Source organism: Cynocephalus volans, chromosome 8, assembly GCF_027409185.1.
Source record: "Cynocephalus volans isolate mCynVol1 chromosome 8, mCynVol1.pri, whole genome shotgun sequence".
Lineage (NCBI taxonomy): Eukaryota > Metazoa > Chordata > Mammalia > Dermoptera > Cynocephalidae > Cynocephalus > Cynocephalus volans.
In genome coordinates, this window is record NC_084467.1 from 119981485 (window position 1) to 120001136 (window position 19652).

A 19652-nucleotide genomic window follows, 5' to 3' on the forward strand; every position below is an offset into this window, starting at 1 on the left:
TTTTGCTCCTGTAAGGCCATAAGTGACTATTAACAGATTTTCAGAAGAGAGAGCTGAGACATGCTGGAGTCATATGTTCAGGGAAATAAGTCTATATCCTGGAGAACAAGCTCCAGCTCCAGACTGTAGTATTAGTAACGTCAGTTGGTAAGGATATGGTTGCCCTGAAATGGAGTTTTTCAACCCTAGCTTTGCTTTAGAACTTATATAAATGAAAGTGTAGCCATTTTTCTTATAGTCACAACTGGATTTCTTCTAAATGAAAAAGTCCAAATTCAAAGAAATAAATGCAGCTTTACTTTAGTCCTGCTTGGTGCATCAGGGTGTCAGTGGAAATAGGTCGGGTGAGGTGTGAGTCTGTACATGTGTGTTTGTAGATGCACACGTGTGAGGGAAGGTGTGTACGTGTATGTAGGCTTATGAGAAGTGGTGGGAGAGAAGAGAATGGGGATCTCCAGGGTGTTTGACTCAACAATAGAGTTGTATTCTTTTCCTAACATGCATTTAGGTGGAGAGGTGTGGTTCTGTTTATTTTATAGTGTAATTAATCACTGGAAGTAGGTCCAAATACACAGAGAGAGAAGAACCAGGAACACGAGATCCATGAAACTAAAGGAGCAGCTGTCAGGAATCAGCATGGCTGAGCCTACCTGGCTTACAGAATCCTAACCCGGGGATCCTTGAGTCTGGGACCTGTTAGATCATTAGGATTTTGAGGATCCAGGGGAATGAAAGGTCTGTGTTCTCGAGGCGAGCAGGAGCTGGGGATAAAGCCCGGGGCTGATGGATTAGGTGTGTGGAATTTGGATTGACAAGGTTTCTGTGGGATGGGGTGTGGGAGGTAGTCTCTAGAATGGTCTTGGGAAGTTTGCGAAAGGAAAGAATAAAGGAAATGGAGAGATTAAAGAAGTGGAGAGGCCAGTTACCTGTGATGCTGACTTGGGACCCATTCAAGACTCTTGCCCTTGGGTGCACTCTTCCACAGGGATTTCTGCCTGCCTCGACCCCAGTGTTTCTCCAATTCAGGCCCTCCCTGGTATGTGGTTTGTGTACTGGCCTCCTCCCCAAACCAGCACACACTCGGTATGTGGAGATGGGAAACAGAACACAGATTTAGGGGCCTTGAAGGGTCACCAGCCACCAACCCTCCATCAGGGCTGGGAAAGGGAACATTGCAGACCTGATGACAGTGATGTCACCCTGTCCTTCTCCCTCCTGGCTTCTTGCTCTGCTTACTCAACTCTGCCTTCCTCTTTTTCATCGTTCTATTCTGCCCCATATGGAGGACAAGTGGACAACAGGGGCCCCTATCTTATTGGTACCTGCCCAGCCTATCCCAGGTGCCAGCAGACTCTTGGGCACACACAAGGCTCTCGCAGTTATGGAGCCAGGAAAGAATATCTCTGCACAGGATGGACTGTACATTGGGATTGAAAGTTATATTTCTTGTATTCCTGCTTATATCAATGCTATCTGTAAAACCTCTTCCTAGCCTCACTTCTCTCAACTCATCTTATTTGGGTGTTGTGTTCCTTTTATTTACTCTTTGCTTGACTGCTCCCTCCGTCCCCTCTACCCCCTAGCCCTCTATTTCCTAAAACTAAGGTCATTAACTCTGTTGGATCAGCTCTCTGGGAAAACATTCTGTTAATGTAAGTGCACTTACTCCCTGGATGTTGTCACTAGTCTAGTGGCTTTTGCTAAATAAACCTTTCTTATTTCTAAAAGCTTTTCCATTGTCTTTTCTTGCTTCTTCTATTCCGCCTGCTTTTTCTCTCCCCCTCGCTTCCACCCACTTCCCAAGCCAGGTGGCATCAGCTCTGTAACATGGTTCTCAAGGGTGTGGGGTTTAGAAAGAATTCACATGTTCCCTGAAGGAGGGGAGGAAGGTGGTGGCTTTAGTTGCATTTTATATGCACCAGCCTTGCAGGATCAGATTATATCTGTGGTTCTTAACCAGGGAGGGTTTTTCTTCCCCAGGGGACATTGGCCAGTGTCTGGAGACATTTTTGTTTGTCACAACTAGGGGAAGGATGCTATTGGCATGTAATGGGTGGAAGTCAGAGATACTGCTAAATGTCCTGCAGTACACAGGACAGCCCCTCACGACAATTATCCAGTCTAAGATGTCAGTAGTGCTTAGGTTGGGAAACCCTGATCTATACCTGCTTTGCAGACTCTCCCGACCCCAGGTCTTTTCAAAGTCCAAACAGAATTAGAATGTATGGGCACTGGCAGCAGATTTTGAGTGCTTGAAAAAGCGCTATGTCATAGATATTTGCCAATATAACTAAGATTATCAGTATTACACAATTTCACTGATTCCTTGACTAAATGTTTGAAATATGGAGTTGGTAGGAGTCTGAATGGGCCCATTCCAGAGATGTCTATATTGGGGGCAGAACAGGCTCCTCCCCATACCTACCTGGAAGGATAATGTTGTAATTGCAACACAGCTCTGCAGAGGAGTCCTGACTTATGGAAACGTGGGCTTCCCTGCAAGGAGCAGAAATGAACGGGAGGAGGAATGCTGGTGAAGTGGGAGTGTTAGAGCAACGAGGAGCTGCAGGATCTTGCAGAGCAGACTTTACAGAAGCCAGATCACCTTGGCTGGAACCTTGAGCTGTTTTGAAGGCAGAGGAGTTTGTTAGGCCTGATGCTTTCTCAGGCCCAGGCCAGAGAGAATGTTGGGAGAGTTGAGTATAAATGGTTCACGTGCCCTCTGTACTTTTCTGGCTGAGCAAACTGAACTGAGGTTATTTTCTTATCTGTAAAACAGGGATAGTATATACCACCTAAAGCTGTTATGGAGAGTAAATGAGATTGCATTTTAAAAGCATCCAGCAGGGGTGCCTGGCAGTGACCCAGGGTACAGTACAGTTTATCTTTTGGTTAGCTTCCATCTATCTGCTCCTGGGCTCCTCAGTACAGTTGTTTTCTGAGTGCCTTTTTCTGCTAGTTGAAACCTTCCTCAGAGCTCTGTACTAGGAAAATTCCTAGGCTCATAGTGATACTGCATTAAATGTGAAATGTGGAAAGCACCTTGTCATTAGGGAGAAGACACTAAACATGATCACCTGCCAGGCAGCAATGGTCACGTGCTGGGGCACCTGGGCTCAGTTCCGGGTGTCGGGGTGCCTGCCGTCTTTGGATGTGTCCCGTGCCTGTGATATGGGTGCCCTGGAGCCTTAACTTATGGTTTAGCAAAGCTGCTTCTGCATTGGGTCGGCAGAGGACAGCAGACAAGATAGGAGCCGATTCCTTTCCTGGTTCTTCCACAGATGCCCCCCCCACCCATATGTGCCCCTCCCACAAGCAGACACACATGCAGAGCCATGTGTGTGAGAAGAAGCCTTCCATGGCTCAGGGGCTTTTCCATTGAGAGAAACAGTGGCTCAGAGTGAGGACTGAAAAGACTTGCCCAGAGTTACTCAGCTACCCTCTAAGGGAACAGGGTCCTGGGAATGATGCCAGCACTGCCTAGAGACCACCCTGCCCCACAGTGACAGGTTGTGACCTGCAGGTCCCCACTCCTGGCCTAGCTGGAGCCTGCTGGTTGGGTAGACTTTCAGACTCTGGGTGGGTGGACAGACAGAACAGGGTAAGAAGCAGGGGTGGGGGACACAGGGCTGGGAGTCGTCTCATAGCATATGGTATGATGGGGACTGAGCCCAGCCTCTTTCTCACTCTATGGGGAATGAAAGAACCACATATGTATTTTAGCAGCACAGTGATAAGCAAAAGCAGCTTGAAACCATAAAGTGAGGCCCCTGGGAGGATTACTGTGTATCCACTGGAGGGTTGAGAGAGGACCCTCCACCCCACCTTTTAACCCAACCGGTGGGGGAGGCAAAGACTAAGAGAGAGAATTGGTGCCAGGGTCCCTGAACACACATGCTCTACTTCATTGAAAGGACCCACTGAGTCATCAGGAAGGTGAAGCCAGAGGTATATAAGGCCTAAAAATATGACCGATGTGACCAGCAAGTATTCAGTTTTCCTCTTTTTAAAACCACATAATGGACAAAGTGGATGTCTTTGCTGTGTCCCTGATGCCCAGCCATCTTTCTGGGTCAGATTGATAATGAGGTTTGCTGAGAAATGGAACAAGGGTCAGGGCTGTGCACTGGGCATGTTACTTAGTAACAGGAAGCAGTGTTTTCATGTGTTTACCTGCCTGTTTTGACATGACTCAAACAGCCATGCAAAGATGTCCCCCAGGTCAAAAATGACTGTGTTCTACTCCAGCAAGTGATGCCCATTCTTTTTTTTTTCTTTTTTTGTGACCAGTAAGGGGATCGCAACCCTTGGCCTGGTGTCGCCCGCACCGCGCTCAGCCAGTGAGCACACCGGCCATCCCTATATAGGATCCGAACCCGCGGTGGGAGCGCCACTGTGCTCCCAGTGCTGCACTCTCCCGAGTGAGCCATGGGCTCGGCCCTATTTGCCTCTTTCCTGCCTTATGCTTAGGGGTGTGTTGTCCTCCCCATGCCACCCCTCCGAAGGTCTAACATGTAAGAAGCCTTTCAAACTGCGGAGATTCCTTCCCCATGCAGACAGAAGAGGGCATCCAACCCCTTCTCCACAGTGTCAGGTAAGGACTGATGACATAGTGACCAACCAGAAGGCTGGGATCCTAGAGCTGTGGTTCTCACATTTGAGCTGTGTCAGAGTCACCTGCAGGGCTGATGAGAACACAGATGGCCAGGTCCCACCCCCAGGCTGCTTGATCAGTGAGCCTGAATGGGGCCAGAAAATTTCGTCTCTAACAAATTCCCAGGGGATGCTGATACTGCTGATCTGGACACCTCACTTGGAGACCCACTGTCTTAGAGGATATTCCCAAACTTCAGGTATTACCTTTATTTAAAGAGAGAGAGAAAGAGGAGTACAGAGAGGTAGGCTAGTGTTGCTAGGCAAACATTACACAAAGGGGATCGGGGGACCGCTATTGGGAAGGTCAGCAGGTGGTACAAGGTGACCTCAGATTTGACAGAAGTCTGTGACTAACTTTGATTTATTGGCATCTCTCTAGAGACATAAATAGACTTCATCCCTATTTGTCCAGCAGGACTACTTGAAGGCCTGGCAGCTGCCCAAGGAGAGCCTGTCTCCCAGTCGGGCTTTCTGCTCCTTTTCCCAGAGAGTTTTGAGTTTATGGTAAAACACCTTGCAGCTGAAGCCCTCCTTAAAGCCCCCCTTGATGTGGCTCTTGAGCGAGTGCAGGGTGGGGTACATGCGGCAGCAGGCTGCGCACTTGTAGCCGTTCTGCTGGGTCAGGTGCCACTTGGAGGCTGTTAGGATGTCCTGGGACGTGATGGAGTCCATGGACTCCAGGCTGTGCCTGGATTTCTTGGTGGCCTTTTGGGGACAAGTGTTCTCTGGGGAGGAAGAGGAGCAGATGCTCTCAGCCATGTCCTCGGGAAGGCTGTTGTCCCCCCTGCCCTCGTCCCGCTGCACCTCTGGGAAGCTGTAGGCCTCCACGTGGCTCTCTCTGTCTGAGCATACGAAGTAGCTGTAGGGGGAGAACCAGGGCCGGTAGATGGTGCAGTTCCGCCTCAGCTGCTCTCCATTCTGGGTGTCCCACAGGCTGCAGTCTGCAAAGGAAAGGGCTAGGTTTTTGGCTGCAGGCAGGGAGCAGTGAAGAGAGGGTGGCTGGAGTCCATGGGGGGAGAAGCAGAAAGGCAAACAAGCAAGCAGACAGGCATGACCTCAGGGTACCTCCCCAGCTTGATCACGACTCTGGGAGCAGATGGAAGATGGGGTGGGGAGAGTGGTCTAAAGTGTTTCTTCCTGCTGTTTTTTCTGTTGGTACAAATGGCCATTGGATCTCTGGGTAGGAGAGGGCTCTTTCAAATACTAAACCTTGGTATTTGTCAGGTCCTTTCCTCTCTGGCGACACCTTGTTCTCTGGCTCCTCTAAGGATAGACACAGGTAGCCAAGCAAACAGTCAGACCTCTGGCCTCCTACAGTCCCTCTTTTTGCCAGCAGTGGTTGTGACCATATTTCCAGCCTCACTACCCATCTCAATCCCTGAGCAGCCCACTCAGACAGAAACTGCTCCTCCACACCAGCTTGAGAGGCAGGAGACCTCCACAGGCCTGCAGATCTCTGCTAAAGGAAGGAAACCAGAAAGGAGACTGCAGGTGAAAAGGCAGCACATGGTGATCCAGCCTGCAGACAACTTTCCCTCAGACGAGTATCCCCTGTCCATCCTCAGCTTCTCACATGTTCCTACCCAGAGAGGAGAGGACCTCCCCTGGTGAGAGCACTGTGTTATGTACCCCATGCTGGAGAGTGCTAGTTGGGTACTGAGTTGGCAGGGCCTGAGCTGGGCTGGAAGTCTCAGTGGGTACTGCTGTCTTTGCAATGTCTGGGTTATAGAAGAAACATTCTGATGAGCTGAGCAAGTTGGGAGTCCTCTTCTTCGGACTTTCCAAGATATACCTAAAGGCTTAACCTCTGTACTTCAAGGCATCTCAAGGTTGAAGCAAAACAATGACCTTTTGAACCCAACTAGGCAGAGCTATTCTGGATGATGTCCTGGGGAATTCTAAACAGGGCATTTTCATTCAGACCCAGGAAAGATCCTCTGGAAAAGGGGGGATTTAAGATGTGGCCTAGATGACAACTGTCTGCCTGGCCTGCTCCTCACCTGAGCCTCCCGCAGCTCATCACATGTGTGACTTCACTCTACACTGCAGGCTTGTGGGTGCTGTGGTCACAGGCTGCATGGCAACGTTACATGGTCCCTTTGAAGATGAGAAGCCCAATTCTCCAGTTGAAAGATCTCACACCCACAACCAGAGAGCGTTCGTGTGGGCCCTCACTGCATGGCACACCCTGGAGTAGTTGCTAACACTTGGAGAAAAAGCAGATGAGCCTCAAATCCCAGAGCAGTAGATGTGTTCAGTTTGGGAAACAGATTTATAAATGTCTTATGTATAGGCAAATAGATGTTTAGGAGAATTACTCCAGAGAGCAGTACTTCTCAAATTTTAATGTGCGTAGGTAGTCACCTGGGATCTTGTTAAAAATGCAAATTATGATTCAAGGATCTAAGGGAGGGGGGCCTGAGATTCTGCATTTCTAACAGGCTCCCGGGTGATGCTGATGTTGCAGGTCCGAGGGCCATACTGTGAATAGCAGGTCCTCAGAGTGTCCAACTTTATTCCGTGATGTGCTCATCAGTTAGGCTCCCACTGGTGGTTTGGTAAGGCTAGATCTTCTCCAGATTGTCAAAACAGAGCTAAAACTAGTACCTACTCTTTATGTAGACAGATCGCCACCTTGAAATTTCTTGTGCACTCTAGGGGGAAGAAACTTGACAACAACTGTTTCCCCCATTCTTCCCTTGCCAGAAATTAGTAAACAGCAGGAATTACCACAAATGCAACATCTTGAAAAATTATTTTCTCCCCATGTGTAATTCAACTTTCTCACTAAATCATGGTCCTGTAACATGATCTGGTACAGTACTCAATGAAAAGCTTCCAAAAAGCTATGTTTGTGACCCTAATGGCACCAGAGTTTACCTGGCAAGCTGGTGGCACCTGAGGACATAATGTCAGGAAAAGTGCTCAGGGCAGAGGAAGAGATTCGAGGTCCAGAGATGCTGAGGAGTGAGAAGTTTTCCATATCCTGACCACTGCAGGATATGCAGTGGAGATCACACACCTGTTCCCATGAGGCCAGCTGGATTGTTCAGACGATAAACATTCTGAGTGCAGTTGACATCACAGTGTCACAGGATTCCACTCCCCAGCTAGGTTTTCTCTTTGGAAGATGGATGGGGTCTATCATACGCAGTATTAGAAATTTAAAAGACTTTTCAACTTGTCCTTCCCCAGTGGCCTGCCCTGACTGAGAACACCCAGAGAGAAGGAAGAATATAGTAGAGATATCACAGTGATGCTGTCTGTTTGTCCCCTCTTACCTTTATTATCACTTTTCTGTGTGGACTCTGCCACTCCTCCAGCTCTGGGAACCTCTGTCCTCTCTGAATGACCTTCTTGCTTTTCTTTTCCTTTATCTGCCTAGCCTTTGCCACTGAATATTTTTTTGTTTTGTTTTGCTTCGGTTTCATTTTTAGGTTTGGGGTGTGGATTCTTTTCACATTTTGTTTGGAAGTGATTTCAAATTTATAAAAGTTGCAAAAAATAAAACTAGTGCAAAGAACATCCATATACCCTGTATCTTGATTTTCCTATTGTCAACATTGTATCCCAGTTGCTTGATCAATTCCCTCCCTTCCCCCATGTATGTATGTGTATACTTTTTTTTTTCCTGAACCATTTGAAGGTAAGTTATAAACATTATGGTTTTTTATGCCTAAACACTTCAATGTGTATTTCCTGAGAATGGGGACCAGATACTGTTTTCAGTGGCTGGTGCTCTTTCAGCGGGTGACTAAAACAAATGGGTGGCTTATCGGATACCATTTTGTTCATTGTAAGTCAATTTGCTGTTGAGACTGTGGGCTCGAGAGAGAGACAAGGTTGCCCCTTCTCTTTGCTTTGCTTTTGTCATCTAACAACCTAGTGCACTCACGGGGTGTGAAATAAGAGTGAAAGATGATTGTGGCAAGATGAGCCAAAAGTGCCCTATCCTAGATCATCACAGCGGATCAACTAGATACATAACAGTGCTTTAGTTATACATGGGGGTACATTTATGCTAAGTGGGAAAGAGACGGCCCGCTCTGTAGGTAGCACAGGGCTCCGTTTGCAGTGGTGTGGAGCGTGCAGTAGTGGAGAGTCAGCTTCTGCACACAGGCGCCCAGAGCTGTCTTCTTGTCTGTATTTAATCATGGTACTTAAACATTGGAAGGACAAAGGGAGAACATGGCTTCCCTTGTGTTTCTCCCGCATAGCCTGGTTTGGAATGTCAAAACGTGTCGGAATGTAAATTGAAGTCACATACTCGTACTTTGGCAACTTTGAGGATATGGGCCATTTCATTTGGGGCACCGTGGTGTAGAGAAAGATCATGAGTCTGGGGTCAGCTCACGTGACTTCTACTCTCCCCTCCACAGTTAGCTGCCTGGGTGATATTGGGCAAACCTCTTGGCTGTTTGATTCTCCCTCCTATTGTTAATTTAGACTCTAAGTTTGAGCGGATGAACATTTTCCTGACTAAAATCTAGTGATTTACTAATGGAATTAGCATAGTAGTGCATGATACACATGGGACCTAGAGGACAGAGAATTTTATTCTGCCTTGGTCCATCACATTTCTTCCACTGCCAACCAGGAACTTCAGATATACTTAGTACCAAGGGGCCTCCAGATATTGGGGGGAAATATGGGAGCCGGATCTCTCTGGACCTGTTTGTAGAGTTTTTAAAATACAACCCTGTTTTGGTTTAGTTATTGAAAACTTTAAGGAAACCTGGTCATTCCTGGGTTTGTTGTACTCCCAGTGGCGGAGCCTCTGCCTTGCATGCCATATCTTCTCTTGGTATATTGTTGCTGGTGGCCCAGGAAGGTGACACTCTCTCAAGGTGGTTGGTCACTACATAAAATATGTCTTTCTCTTGTTTGTTTCCCACCTGCTTTCCGAGCTCCTTTCTCGGACAGGTAAGATACTCTCTTTCTTGTGGATGATTTATGTTCCCAGATGCCCCTCTCTGCTTGGGTATGTGCATGTTGGGGTGCTGTTGGGAGGGCCACCCAGCCGGGGTTCAATCATCTTTCTCTCCTCCATCGCCATTATTTTCGTAACCACCAAGCCTCTAGTTCTGAGGCAGAAGGGACAGAGTGTGAGGGTCATTGGTGCCATCAGCAGGAAGGGGGCTCATTGTACATCCCTTAGATGTGTGGATGAAGGAAACCCCAGCCAGAGTCCCACTTTGGGGAGAAGGGCAGTTTCTCCTGGTCTGACCTCAAGAGCCCCTGTGGACCACTCCCATACAGGGGGTTTTGAGTGGTTTTTGTAAATGGGAAAAGACTTGTGAGCTGTTTCTCAACAATGTTAGCCCATAATGCAGTTAATTTTTAAGGATTAACATAAATGTCAAATTCACTTAAACTAACTTATTAAATGCCTGCTATTGTGCAAGGCCCTAAGCTAGGCATTGTAGAAGATAAAAAGCACTTCAGATGCTGTGGCCCCTCAAGGAATTTGCCATTTTATTATACAGACCAAGTGTATTTACCAGAAAGACTCAGACAATTGTGAAGAGAGTGTATGACAGGCTATCTTTAGATGACTTTAGAATTCAGTGTATTTTGTTGACTACATTATGAAAGGTAGAGAGCAAGAAGTACAGGAAACCCAAAATGGTGTGTAATCCAAAAGCTATTGATGTTTATTTTAGAGTGTGTTTTTCAAATAATTATAGGGGCTCATAATTTATAAATCACTGCGACAGGTGGTGTTGCTGCTTACACTGTTAAAAATGAATGTGTCTGCTGTGAAAATTCACTTTAAACCAATAAGGAAACCACGATGGAAATATCTGATCTAAGAGGCGGTGGGGGATTTGCGTCCCCCGTCATGCTACTTTCGACCATTTCATGTGGTTTCATAGTTGCCCATTGACTTTCTGGTTTGGGGGAAAATACTTATATGGTTTAGTTTCTAAGTCTTTTTTTCTAGTTTATAGATTATATGATTAAAGAAAATGAGAAGGATGTGGGACATGATAGGTAAATTGTGCAAAAAGCAGACAACTTGGCAAGATATGCTCTTAGGAGAATCATCAGGGGTTGATGGCCCTGCTGTTGTGGGGCTGGCTGGGAACTCCTGCTAGTGTGCTGGGCCATGTCCCAAGATAGCCAGCTGTGCCCTGAACCCCAGGGATGCTGTAACCCAGAGTCCCTGGCATGTCCCTCACCCTACAGCGGCACTTTCACCTGACCATGGGTTAGAGGCAGTTACAGAAGCGGAGACCACAAGGCTTATCCACAGAGAGAGATCTCCTCTACTGTTCCCATGGCTTTCTCACCAACCTGTAGGCTCTTAGAATACGGCTTATCTAGGTAGTTGGCCCAGAGGAGCTATTTCTCCTGAAACCACAAGAAGAGAAATGCTCACCCTGGCCCAGGACTCAGCATTGCAGAATGGAGAGAACTGCTTTATGCAAAAATCCAGCAGAAGAAAAAGTACGCACTAACCCCCATGACTCTAAAGAAAGGATCAGTGAGAATAGATACTTAGCCGAAGTGGTGACAAGGACAGGAGTGTGGTGACAAGGACAGGAGCCTGGTGACCAAATGCAGTCTCTCCTTCCCCCAGGTTGACAAAATATTTGAGGTAATTAGTATGGACAGAAACCTTAGGCCCGGTTCCAAGGCTCCACAGTGGATCTGGGGCTGCATTGAGGACCAAGCTAGATTTCCAGGTGGGGAGAGATATGAGTGCATGGACAGCCTGACTTAGAGCCTGGAGCTCCAGCTATTTCAGCTGCAAACCTTGGAGCTGTCATCTTGGCCTCCACAATTCTTCATCTGCATAATAGGTTTTGGCAATTCAAGATATTTATTGAGCACATGCTATGTACCAGACCCAGGCTAGGTGTTGAAGATACAAAGATTAATGAGGCATGGCCTCTGCCTTGCAAATGTTTACAACCCAGTGGGTCTACACCCAGCCTTTGGAATTAATTGTTCAAGCCAAAGAGAGATCCCCAAGTGAGGACCATCTATGAGGCATATTTAGGCAGCTGTTCTGTGGAAAGAGCCCTGAGCTTTGGGTTAGAAGACCTGTGTTCTAGTTCCATCCCCACCAGTGATTAGCTGTGTGACCCCAGGCCTGGCAGCTCATGACTCTGAGCCCCACCCCCCTTCCGCATCTGTAAATAGGTGTCAGCACACCCACTTCACGAGGGCCCACTTCCCTAGGCCGTTCAGAGGATTAGGTGAGCTGGTATTTGCTGGGATCCCCGTGCTTCATTAGCACCAAGGGCCTGACAATTTGGTGTGAACCAGTTGTGAACCACCACTTAGCATCTGTGCATGTGAGCTGGCTGCTCTCCCAAGCTCCACCTCAGGAGACATGAGGGAACTGCTGGTCCACTTTCCATGGAGTGCGGAACTTCCAGCACCAAGCCTCATACTTGCCCTGTACCACCAGCTTCTGTCCCATTGCCTGAGTCAGAGCTCAGCATGTGCTCACAGCAGTGTAAAAATGTCATATTTTGTGGCTTCATCCTCATTTTTTCTTCACTTCAAAGGGCCTGGTCAAGGAGGCAAGTTGAAAGGAATAAGTTCACTTTTTTATGGTGAGGGTTAGTCACTGATTAACTCGGGTGGGGTGGAACTAGAATTTCTGGTTTCCTTTCCCATCAAGAAAACTGCACAGAAAAGTTCAAGAGTGTTGTTGCTGGCTCGTTCTAGAATGTTTCCAAAGTCCTCTGAAGTTACAAGTGTGGGGCATGGTATAAGGAAAAGAGAAGCCGAATGATATGGTCGGAGGCCCCACTCCCCAGTGCTCATGGTTTCTTTTTCTTCCCTCTTTGTTCTTAGTTGACCACAGCATGTTTGAGAATCTGAACACGTCCCTCACTCCAAACCTCCAGTCGAGCCGCTCCTTCCCCCACTTGTCCAGGCCTGCAGGCCCCAGCTCTGCCGCCATGGGCTCTGTGGAGCCCGGTGGGCCAGGACTCTGGGTGGGCAGCAGCCAGCACCTCAAGAACTTGGGCAAAGCCATGGGGGCCAAAGTGAACGACTTCCTGCGGAGAAAGGAGCCCTCAAGCCTGGGCAGTGTGGGTGTGATGGAGATCAACAAGACTGCAGGGGCCCAGCTGGCCAGTGGTGCTGATGTGACATCAGGGGCCTGGCTGGAGGGTGAAAGGTCAGTCCCCCCCTCAACCCCTTACAGTTCTGTGGATCTGCTTGAAGGGGTACATGGACAAACTGCGGCATCTGTGGGAGGGAGTTGAAATTGTCTTGTGAAGAAAAGCCAAAGAATGGGTCCCTAGTTTCACCCTCCTGAGGCTTCCTGAGCCCACATCCTGTCCTTAGCACTGCGCTGCATCCTGTGGTTTTGTCATTTTACCTAAGCCTCGTGATGGCCCTGGGAGATCGGTTATATTTCCATTGTGCAGATAACTCAAGTTCAGAGAAGTAAAGTGAGTAGCTTGAGGTGACAGAACTCGACAGAGCTGAATTCAAACCCAAGTATTGCCCCAGAGCTCCCCAGATGGATCCTGAGGCCCAGCCGCAGCCGAGAACTGCTGCCCTAGGCTTAGAGCCTGTGGGGCGGTGGGGAGGAGAGAAGCCAGCTGTGGCCGCCCTCCTGTTCTTCCACCTGTACCAGCGGGTCCTTTCCAGGCCTGGCTTTAAACACCTGTCCTCTGAGGTGGTGATGTCCTTAATGGGGCTTATTGCATAGGTTCTGATATGACATGGTTCACCAGGGTTTTTACTTTGTGCCACTCTGAACACTGAATGAGGATGGAACAGGCCAAAGCCAGTTGTCATGCTGAAGTTGCTAAGACATACACACTAAACCAAGAACAAGAGCCCAGGGGCAAAGCAGTCACCAGGTGGGCAAGTTGAATGTGCAGTTGGAGTTAGCGACATGAGAATGTGGAGCAGACTGCTGTCTGCCGTCCTTAAAGCATGCATGTTTATTGTCATCACCCTTACAGGTCGGACCTGCAAGAAGCATTCCCTCGGCTGGATCCTCCGCCTCCCGTAACCAGGAAGCGAACCCCTCGAGCCCTGAAGACTACCCAGGACATGCTAATTTCATCACAGCCTGTCCTAAGCAGTCTGGAGTACGGGACAGAGCTGTCACCTGGGCAGCCCCAGGACTCCCCTCCCCCTGCCCAGCCTGTGCCACCAGACATTTCCCAGCCCGAGGCCACCATAGAAATGGGAGATAGGAGTGAGGCTCTGCCCAATGGAGAGGTTTCCTTGTCGGTTCCCGACCTAATCCACAAGGACAGCCAGGATGAAACCAAGCTAAAGATGACTGAGCACAGAAGGGCCTCCTCCCCCGGCCTCATCGAGAGAAATGGCCTCAAACTCAGCCTGAGCCCCATCAGCCTGGCTGAGGCCTGGGAGGTTGGCAGCCCCCCCACTCGGGCACGGACCTCCAGCCTTGACAATGAGGGCCCTCACCCAGACCTGCTGTCCTTTGAGTAGGGCCTCTTCTCTTCCCTGCCATGCACCACCCACTTCCCTCTGCCTTCTCTGCGTGCACACTGGCCCTTGTCCCAGCTCTGCCATGCCCATATCTTCCTTGTACAAGGCACCCGTAGACAGGCGATTCTCCACATGGGATGGTGGCAGCTCGGAAGGCCACGGGTAAAAAAATTTGGGTGCCTGACCCTGATTTTCTGTAGGCTCCTCTGGGTGTTGGCTGCAGCCCTTGGAAATTGGAGCTCTTCCCTTCCCAGCTTGTCCTGGCTTACCACTGAGTCGCAGGCCAGCAGCCCAGGATGAAAGATCTTGCAGGAACCCTCTACCTGTCTCCCATATGCTGCCCACTCCCCTGCTCTTCTCCCACCCACGCCCAGTTTCCTTCTCCCTCCTTGATGGCCCAGAGGCCTCCTGGCTTGGGGGAACGACCCTGGATAAGGAGTGATGGGTTTGGCTTGATGACAGTCCCTGGCCTGGAAAGCCGCACACCCTGACCACACCCCAGCCACGGCTTCTCCTAGTCCCAGGACAGCGCAGGCCCCTGGTTGCCGTCTTGTCTCTGTGCTTTGGGTGGGAGCCAGAGGAGATGCTGCCTAGGCCTGAGACCTTGAGGATTCACCCAAGGTTTCCCCCATCTAGTCAGATATAGAATACAAGCAAAGTCCCCTGCCTGTCTGGGAGAGGCACCTGGGGAAGTGTTGTGACTGGCTTGCTTGGCTCCCTGCTCTGAAGGACAGATCTGGCTTCTTCGGGGCAGGCCCTGGCAGGAGCCCCAGGGCGTATTCTGATTTTGTTGTGCCGGGAAGGCCCAGGAGCTTGGGATGGTCCTGTGAAGACGAAAAGCAGAAGTAGTGGAGAAGGGACAGGCCAGGAGAGCAGTTGCTGGAGATCAGAGCAGCTTCCGGGGCCCACCCCGCAGCCTAAAGGGTTGCAGTTCCAGGGTGTGGGTGTGGCACGTGTAAGTTGGGGGCGTCATTATGAGATGGGAAGGCAGCGAGAGCTGTGGAGCAAGGCATGGAACCCAGTGTGGGGTGGGGCTCTGCATGTGCTGAGGTGCCTGAGTGTCCTGCAGCCTGGGGCCAACCTGGAGGGGCCTCTGGCCCACCCTTCCCTTATCCCAGTGCCAGTGGTCCTTCTCTGCCCCTGCCGTCAGCATCTGTGTACAGTTCGTCTAGCCTTAACTGGTTCCTGCGGTCCTGGGTTAACCCATTTCTGTGTTCCTGTCTCTCACCAGGGGTCTTATCATGCTGTCTTCCTGTGGCCAGGAGACCTGTAAGGGAGTGATCTCATCCTGGGGGGCCTTTGCAGCAAGAAGAGAACATCCCTTTTCTTGAACAAGGTGGCCAGCTCCCCAGGGGAAGGCTGGGAAGGGCACGTGCAGCCGGGGAGGCTGTGTGGCAGTCCTCTTCCTCATCCCTGTGGCATCCTCTCCTGTTCATTGTTTGGCTTTCCACCTTCAGCTCTGGGACACCCAGGGCTCACTTCCCAGTTCATATCATCACCAAGCCCCTGCTCCCCTATCCCACATCTGCCGTATAAGACGTCCATGCTGACTCCTGCAGGAGGTGGCACCTTCCCGCCTGCTCGCGTCAGCGGCTGCACGACCCTGCCACAGCCCTCCCTCCCCCTCTCTTCTACCCTGTCTTCCACTGCTCTGGAAAGTGAGGTCTCACCACGTGCCCACTGCGAAGTCATGTCTCTCCTCCCTCGTGAGGGTCTGTGCAGCTGGGCACCTGATGCTGGAGAGAAGTCCTCAGGACTAGCATTTGGGGTCCTGCGAGTTTTCCCAGAATGGTTTAGGGTATCACACAAAACACACAGCTGGGGGTGGGGAGAGAGACTGAATATGCATCCTGGGAGCAAGCCCAGTTTCATCTGAGCTTTCCATACCAGCAGCTCTGCTTGCTCCTCTGACAGGAAACTTAGCAGGCATCTGAACTCTGGAGCTGTTCCTCCCCCAGAGGCCTGGGTGGCCTTGGCCAGGTGATATGGTGGCCATGGGTACAGATGTTGTAGGCTCAGCCTTGCTCAAGTACCCTGTCTCCATGTCACACTCAGGCTGCTGCTGAAGTCCTAGCCTTCAGACCCAGGATTACCAAAGGGATACCAACAGGTCTCAGGACATCAGCAGGGTGACCCCAGAGTTTTTCAGACTCTTGTCTGACACTGAATAAGGTGCCATGGAACCCTGCTCCAGTGTCTAGCTGCCTGCAAGCTGGCCATCCCCTTGCTGCAGGGGGTGATGCTGTTCCCTCGGGAGGCTGTATGAGACTGAAATATGCTTTTAGATGCTGCAGTTATTACCTGGTGCTAGGGGGCTAAGTGCTGCCCAGAGCCCATAGGAACAACTACTCCTAATCCTGAGACCAACTCTTCCATCCAAAGCCTTACCTGGTTTCCGTGTCCACCTCAATAGTCTGAGCTTCCTGTAACTGCAGCATGACACCACCTCCCACAAACAAATCCCTTGTAGAGAGTCCAGCTATGCTGGGAGCTTGGCCTTTGGGTAGCCCAGTCCAAAAGAGGGCAGGGTAATGAGGAATGAAGGATCTATTTTCTGTGTCCACATAAGGAAGTTGGGGCTGAGAGTCTTTCTGCCACCCCATCGTGACAACCTATTCAGCACATAACTTTGCCCTGATATGTCAAAAGGTGAGCTTCCAGAGCCTGGCAGGAGGAACCTGCTGCACAGAGAGAAATGTATCTGTGAATGTTACGAAGACATATGTATGAAATCTGTCACCTTTTAAAGAACAAGAAGGTTGGCCCCAGCTTGGAAGAGGAGAAAGGTTACAGATCTGAGTATTTTCTAGAGAGTTAATATTTATATTTTTAGTAATTTTCTGATAGAAGGAAATTGCACAATAAAATGATTTGGTTTGGTTTGCTTGTTTTGTTTTTTTCCTCCTGACTGACGGAGTACATAGTTGGTTTCCTCAAAGCTGACTTGTCGTGGGGAGAGCATTGGCATTTGGCTTTGTGGGCCTTCCCTGGACTGAGACAGCCTTGTCACTCGCTTATTGAGAGAATGTGTCTTGGAGGATTGCTGGCTGGGAGCCTCTGCACCCCACTCAGGTCAGAGTATCAGATTCTGGAACCCAGAGGACTCACAGCTGAGAATCGGCCAGGCCTTTAGCCTCCTTTGAAGAAAGTGGAGAAGAAATAGAAAGGGAAAAGGGGTGTCTTGAGTATTCACAGAAGCTACATACATTTCTAAAGGGGGAAAGATGGGGCCTTTCTGCCCAGAATGCTCATTTTTCACCACAACTGTGCCAGGGGCTCCCTGGCTCCACGTCAGGAGTGTCACAGGTGTGAGGCCAAGTCCCTAACCTTTTCTGCACCTAATTCCACTCCCACGCTTCACTTCTCAGAGGAGGTGCAGGAAGAGAACAACAGGGCTCTCAGGTGGCGCGCTGTCTCACAGTGGGCGCAGCACGTTGTCCTGGGAAAGCAAGAAAAACAAAAACCAACATATTCCAGGCATGGGAAAAGGCATGGAAAATGCTTATAGTAGTGGTCAAGGGGAACACCGAGGTCAAGGGTTTGGATCCCCATACCAGCCAGCCACCACGAAAAGTACTCCAAACAAACCCCGCCTCCCCCCAAACCTGACAATAGCAACTTTTTCTTTAAGCGAATGTTCCAAGGACTATTCTTCAGAAGACCTCTCCCGTTGAATGTCTTCAGGATCTGCTTCTGCAGCCATTCAGGTGTGAAACGTGCCTTAACAAAATGCCTGTCTTTCCCGTTATGCAAAGTAATTTTTGACTAAGATCAAGTATGAAGACCTGTAAAAAATTGTTTTGAGGACATTTTTAGCGTAAAAATGGATGTGCATATGTCATGTTTTAGAAGCTGGGGTTTGTTTTTAGAAGATGCATTTATTGAGACAATATGTGCAATGCCCCGTCTACCGTGAGCTCAGTGCAGACGAGGGCACTGGTCACACTGGTGGAGAGGTGATATGGGGTTCTCTCCCCACACTGCCAGTGGATGAGGACGCTATTGCCATTGTTCCTGCCCTCCTGGGCGTTAGCTAATGGGGTATGTTATCGGATGCGAAAGTACAGTGAAAACAAGGAGGGGCAATTAATCTCAGCTTAGTGTTTATTTCCTCTGGGTTTACAGTAGTCGCTGAAGGAAATCGATCATCAAAGGCCATTGGGAAACCCACTTCATTCCTAAAGTCTGTGCTTTTGCTGGTGGGGAACCCCAGTTGGTATTCAAAATTTATGAGATCAGCTAAAACAGGACTGCAACTCAGATGCTGCCTCAAACTCAGAGAATTACTTCTTGGTCAACTTAGTCTGCTCTCGGACTTCAGAACCCCTTTTGGGAGTATTCTAGAACTCTCTGTGCTTGAACTCCCTGTCCTGCCATAGTGATAACTCAGCGATGACTGCTCTTTGAGATTTTGGCCCTCTGGGTCCCCTGGGCTTCACTCAGCAGTGCTTCCCACTGGGCCCACTGCTGGGTTTTGGGTGCCCCATCTGGAGCCCCGCATGAGTGGGAACAAGTAATTAAGTCCATATGGCCTTCTTAGATGGACTCCCTCCTTCCCCTGGAAGCTTCGGATGGCACTCTGTGTCTTTCGTCTCTCCCAAGGGAATCCACTCTGGAAACGAGGTTGTCCACTGAAAGCATCTTGAGTGTCACCCCTCCAGGCTGACCTCCTCCCTGCTGCCATCTGTACCGGGGGCCATGATGAAAGCCCAGAGTCCCCACCACTGACTTCCTACTAATGAGAAAATTCCTCTGCTCTCTGTATCTAGGAACCTACCCTCCTGAGACACAAATCCTCTTTGTGTCCAGCTTATCTCCAGCTGCTGCCATGACAAATAGTCCAGCTCGAGGGGGCCTGGGGAAGCTCTACCCCACGAAGCAAATCGCTTGGTCATTGACAAGACAGACAGGGAAGCAAGTGGGAGGAAATGTTCAAGGACCACCTCAAACACGCCAGGCTACGATCTCTCCCGTGGGAGTTCCCTAAGGAATCTCGGGTATATAGAGCTGGAAACACTGCCAGTGTTTTTCCTTTGGAATAAACCAAAACAAACAAAATGCAGAACAAAAAACAACCTCCCAACAAATTGCACCTTTTTCTTTCTTTCTTTTTTTTTTTTTTTTTAGCTGTTTAACCAGTTAGCTGTTTCCAGTGCCATCTGTCCTGCCTCCCCCCTCCAGCTCCCCGCTTATTCTTCCTGGGCTTATGCTTACTATGTAACTCCCATTGGCTCGATCGGATGTTCAGCACATCCGAGTGTTGAGCCCGCTTCGTGCACTAACTCACAGTCACTTGTGATAACTCCCTGTGCTTATCCCCAGAGTGGTTTGGGTTGGTCCGGGCCACCATGAGGCCAGTGAAGGGAGCAGGCTGGCCTTCTGAGATGGAGGGAAGTGAACTCCAGCAGCCCTGTGAAGGGCTTGCAACTTCAGCAAAGTAGACAAGATCCCTCTTTATCCTGGGCCCACAATGGATGGACCCCCTTGCAGATAGGAAAGGTCAGAACAAGTCTGGACTACCGGGGTAGTGTTAACCTTCTCGGCAATCTCCTGGTAGC

General features: G+C 49.5%; 2 protein-coding genes across 2 annotated transcripts in view; one reads left to right on the top strand and one right to left on the bottom strand.

Moving 5' to 3' along the window:
* Positions 1 to 14218, top strand: part of LOC134384812 (carboxyl-terminal PDZ ligand of neuronal nitric oxide synthase protein) — a 295395-nt gene extending 281177 nt beyond the window's left edge. The window contains exons 2-3 of the mRNA XM_063106590.1: positions 12469 to 12796; positions 13596 to 14218. Of these exons, the coding sequence (XP_062962660.1) occupies positions 12469 to 12796; positions 13596 to 14094 (827 nt within the window). The 3' untranslated portion in view covers positions 14095 to 14218. The remainder of the gene's footprint in view (positions 1 to 12468; positions 12797 to 13595) is intronic.
* On the bottom strand, positions 5074 to 7639 carry SPATA46 (spermatogenesis associated 46). The gene is made up of 2 exons (XM_063104015.1): positions 7537 to 7639; positions 5074 to 5597 (listed from the first exon to the last, which is right to left on the bottom strand). The coding sequence occupies exons 1-2, from the start codon at positions 7637 to 7639 to the stop codon at positions 5074 to 5076; spliced, it is 627 nt and encodes a 208-aa protein (XP_062960085.1).
* Positions 14219 to 19652: the final 5434 nt, after the last annotated feature.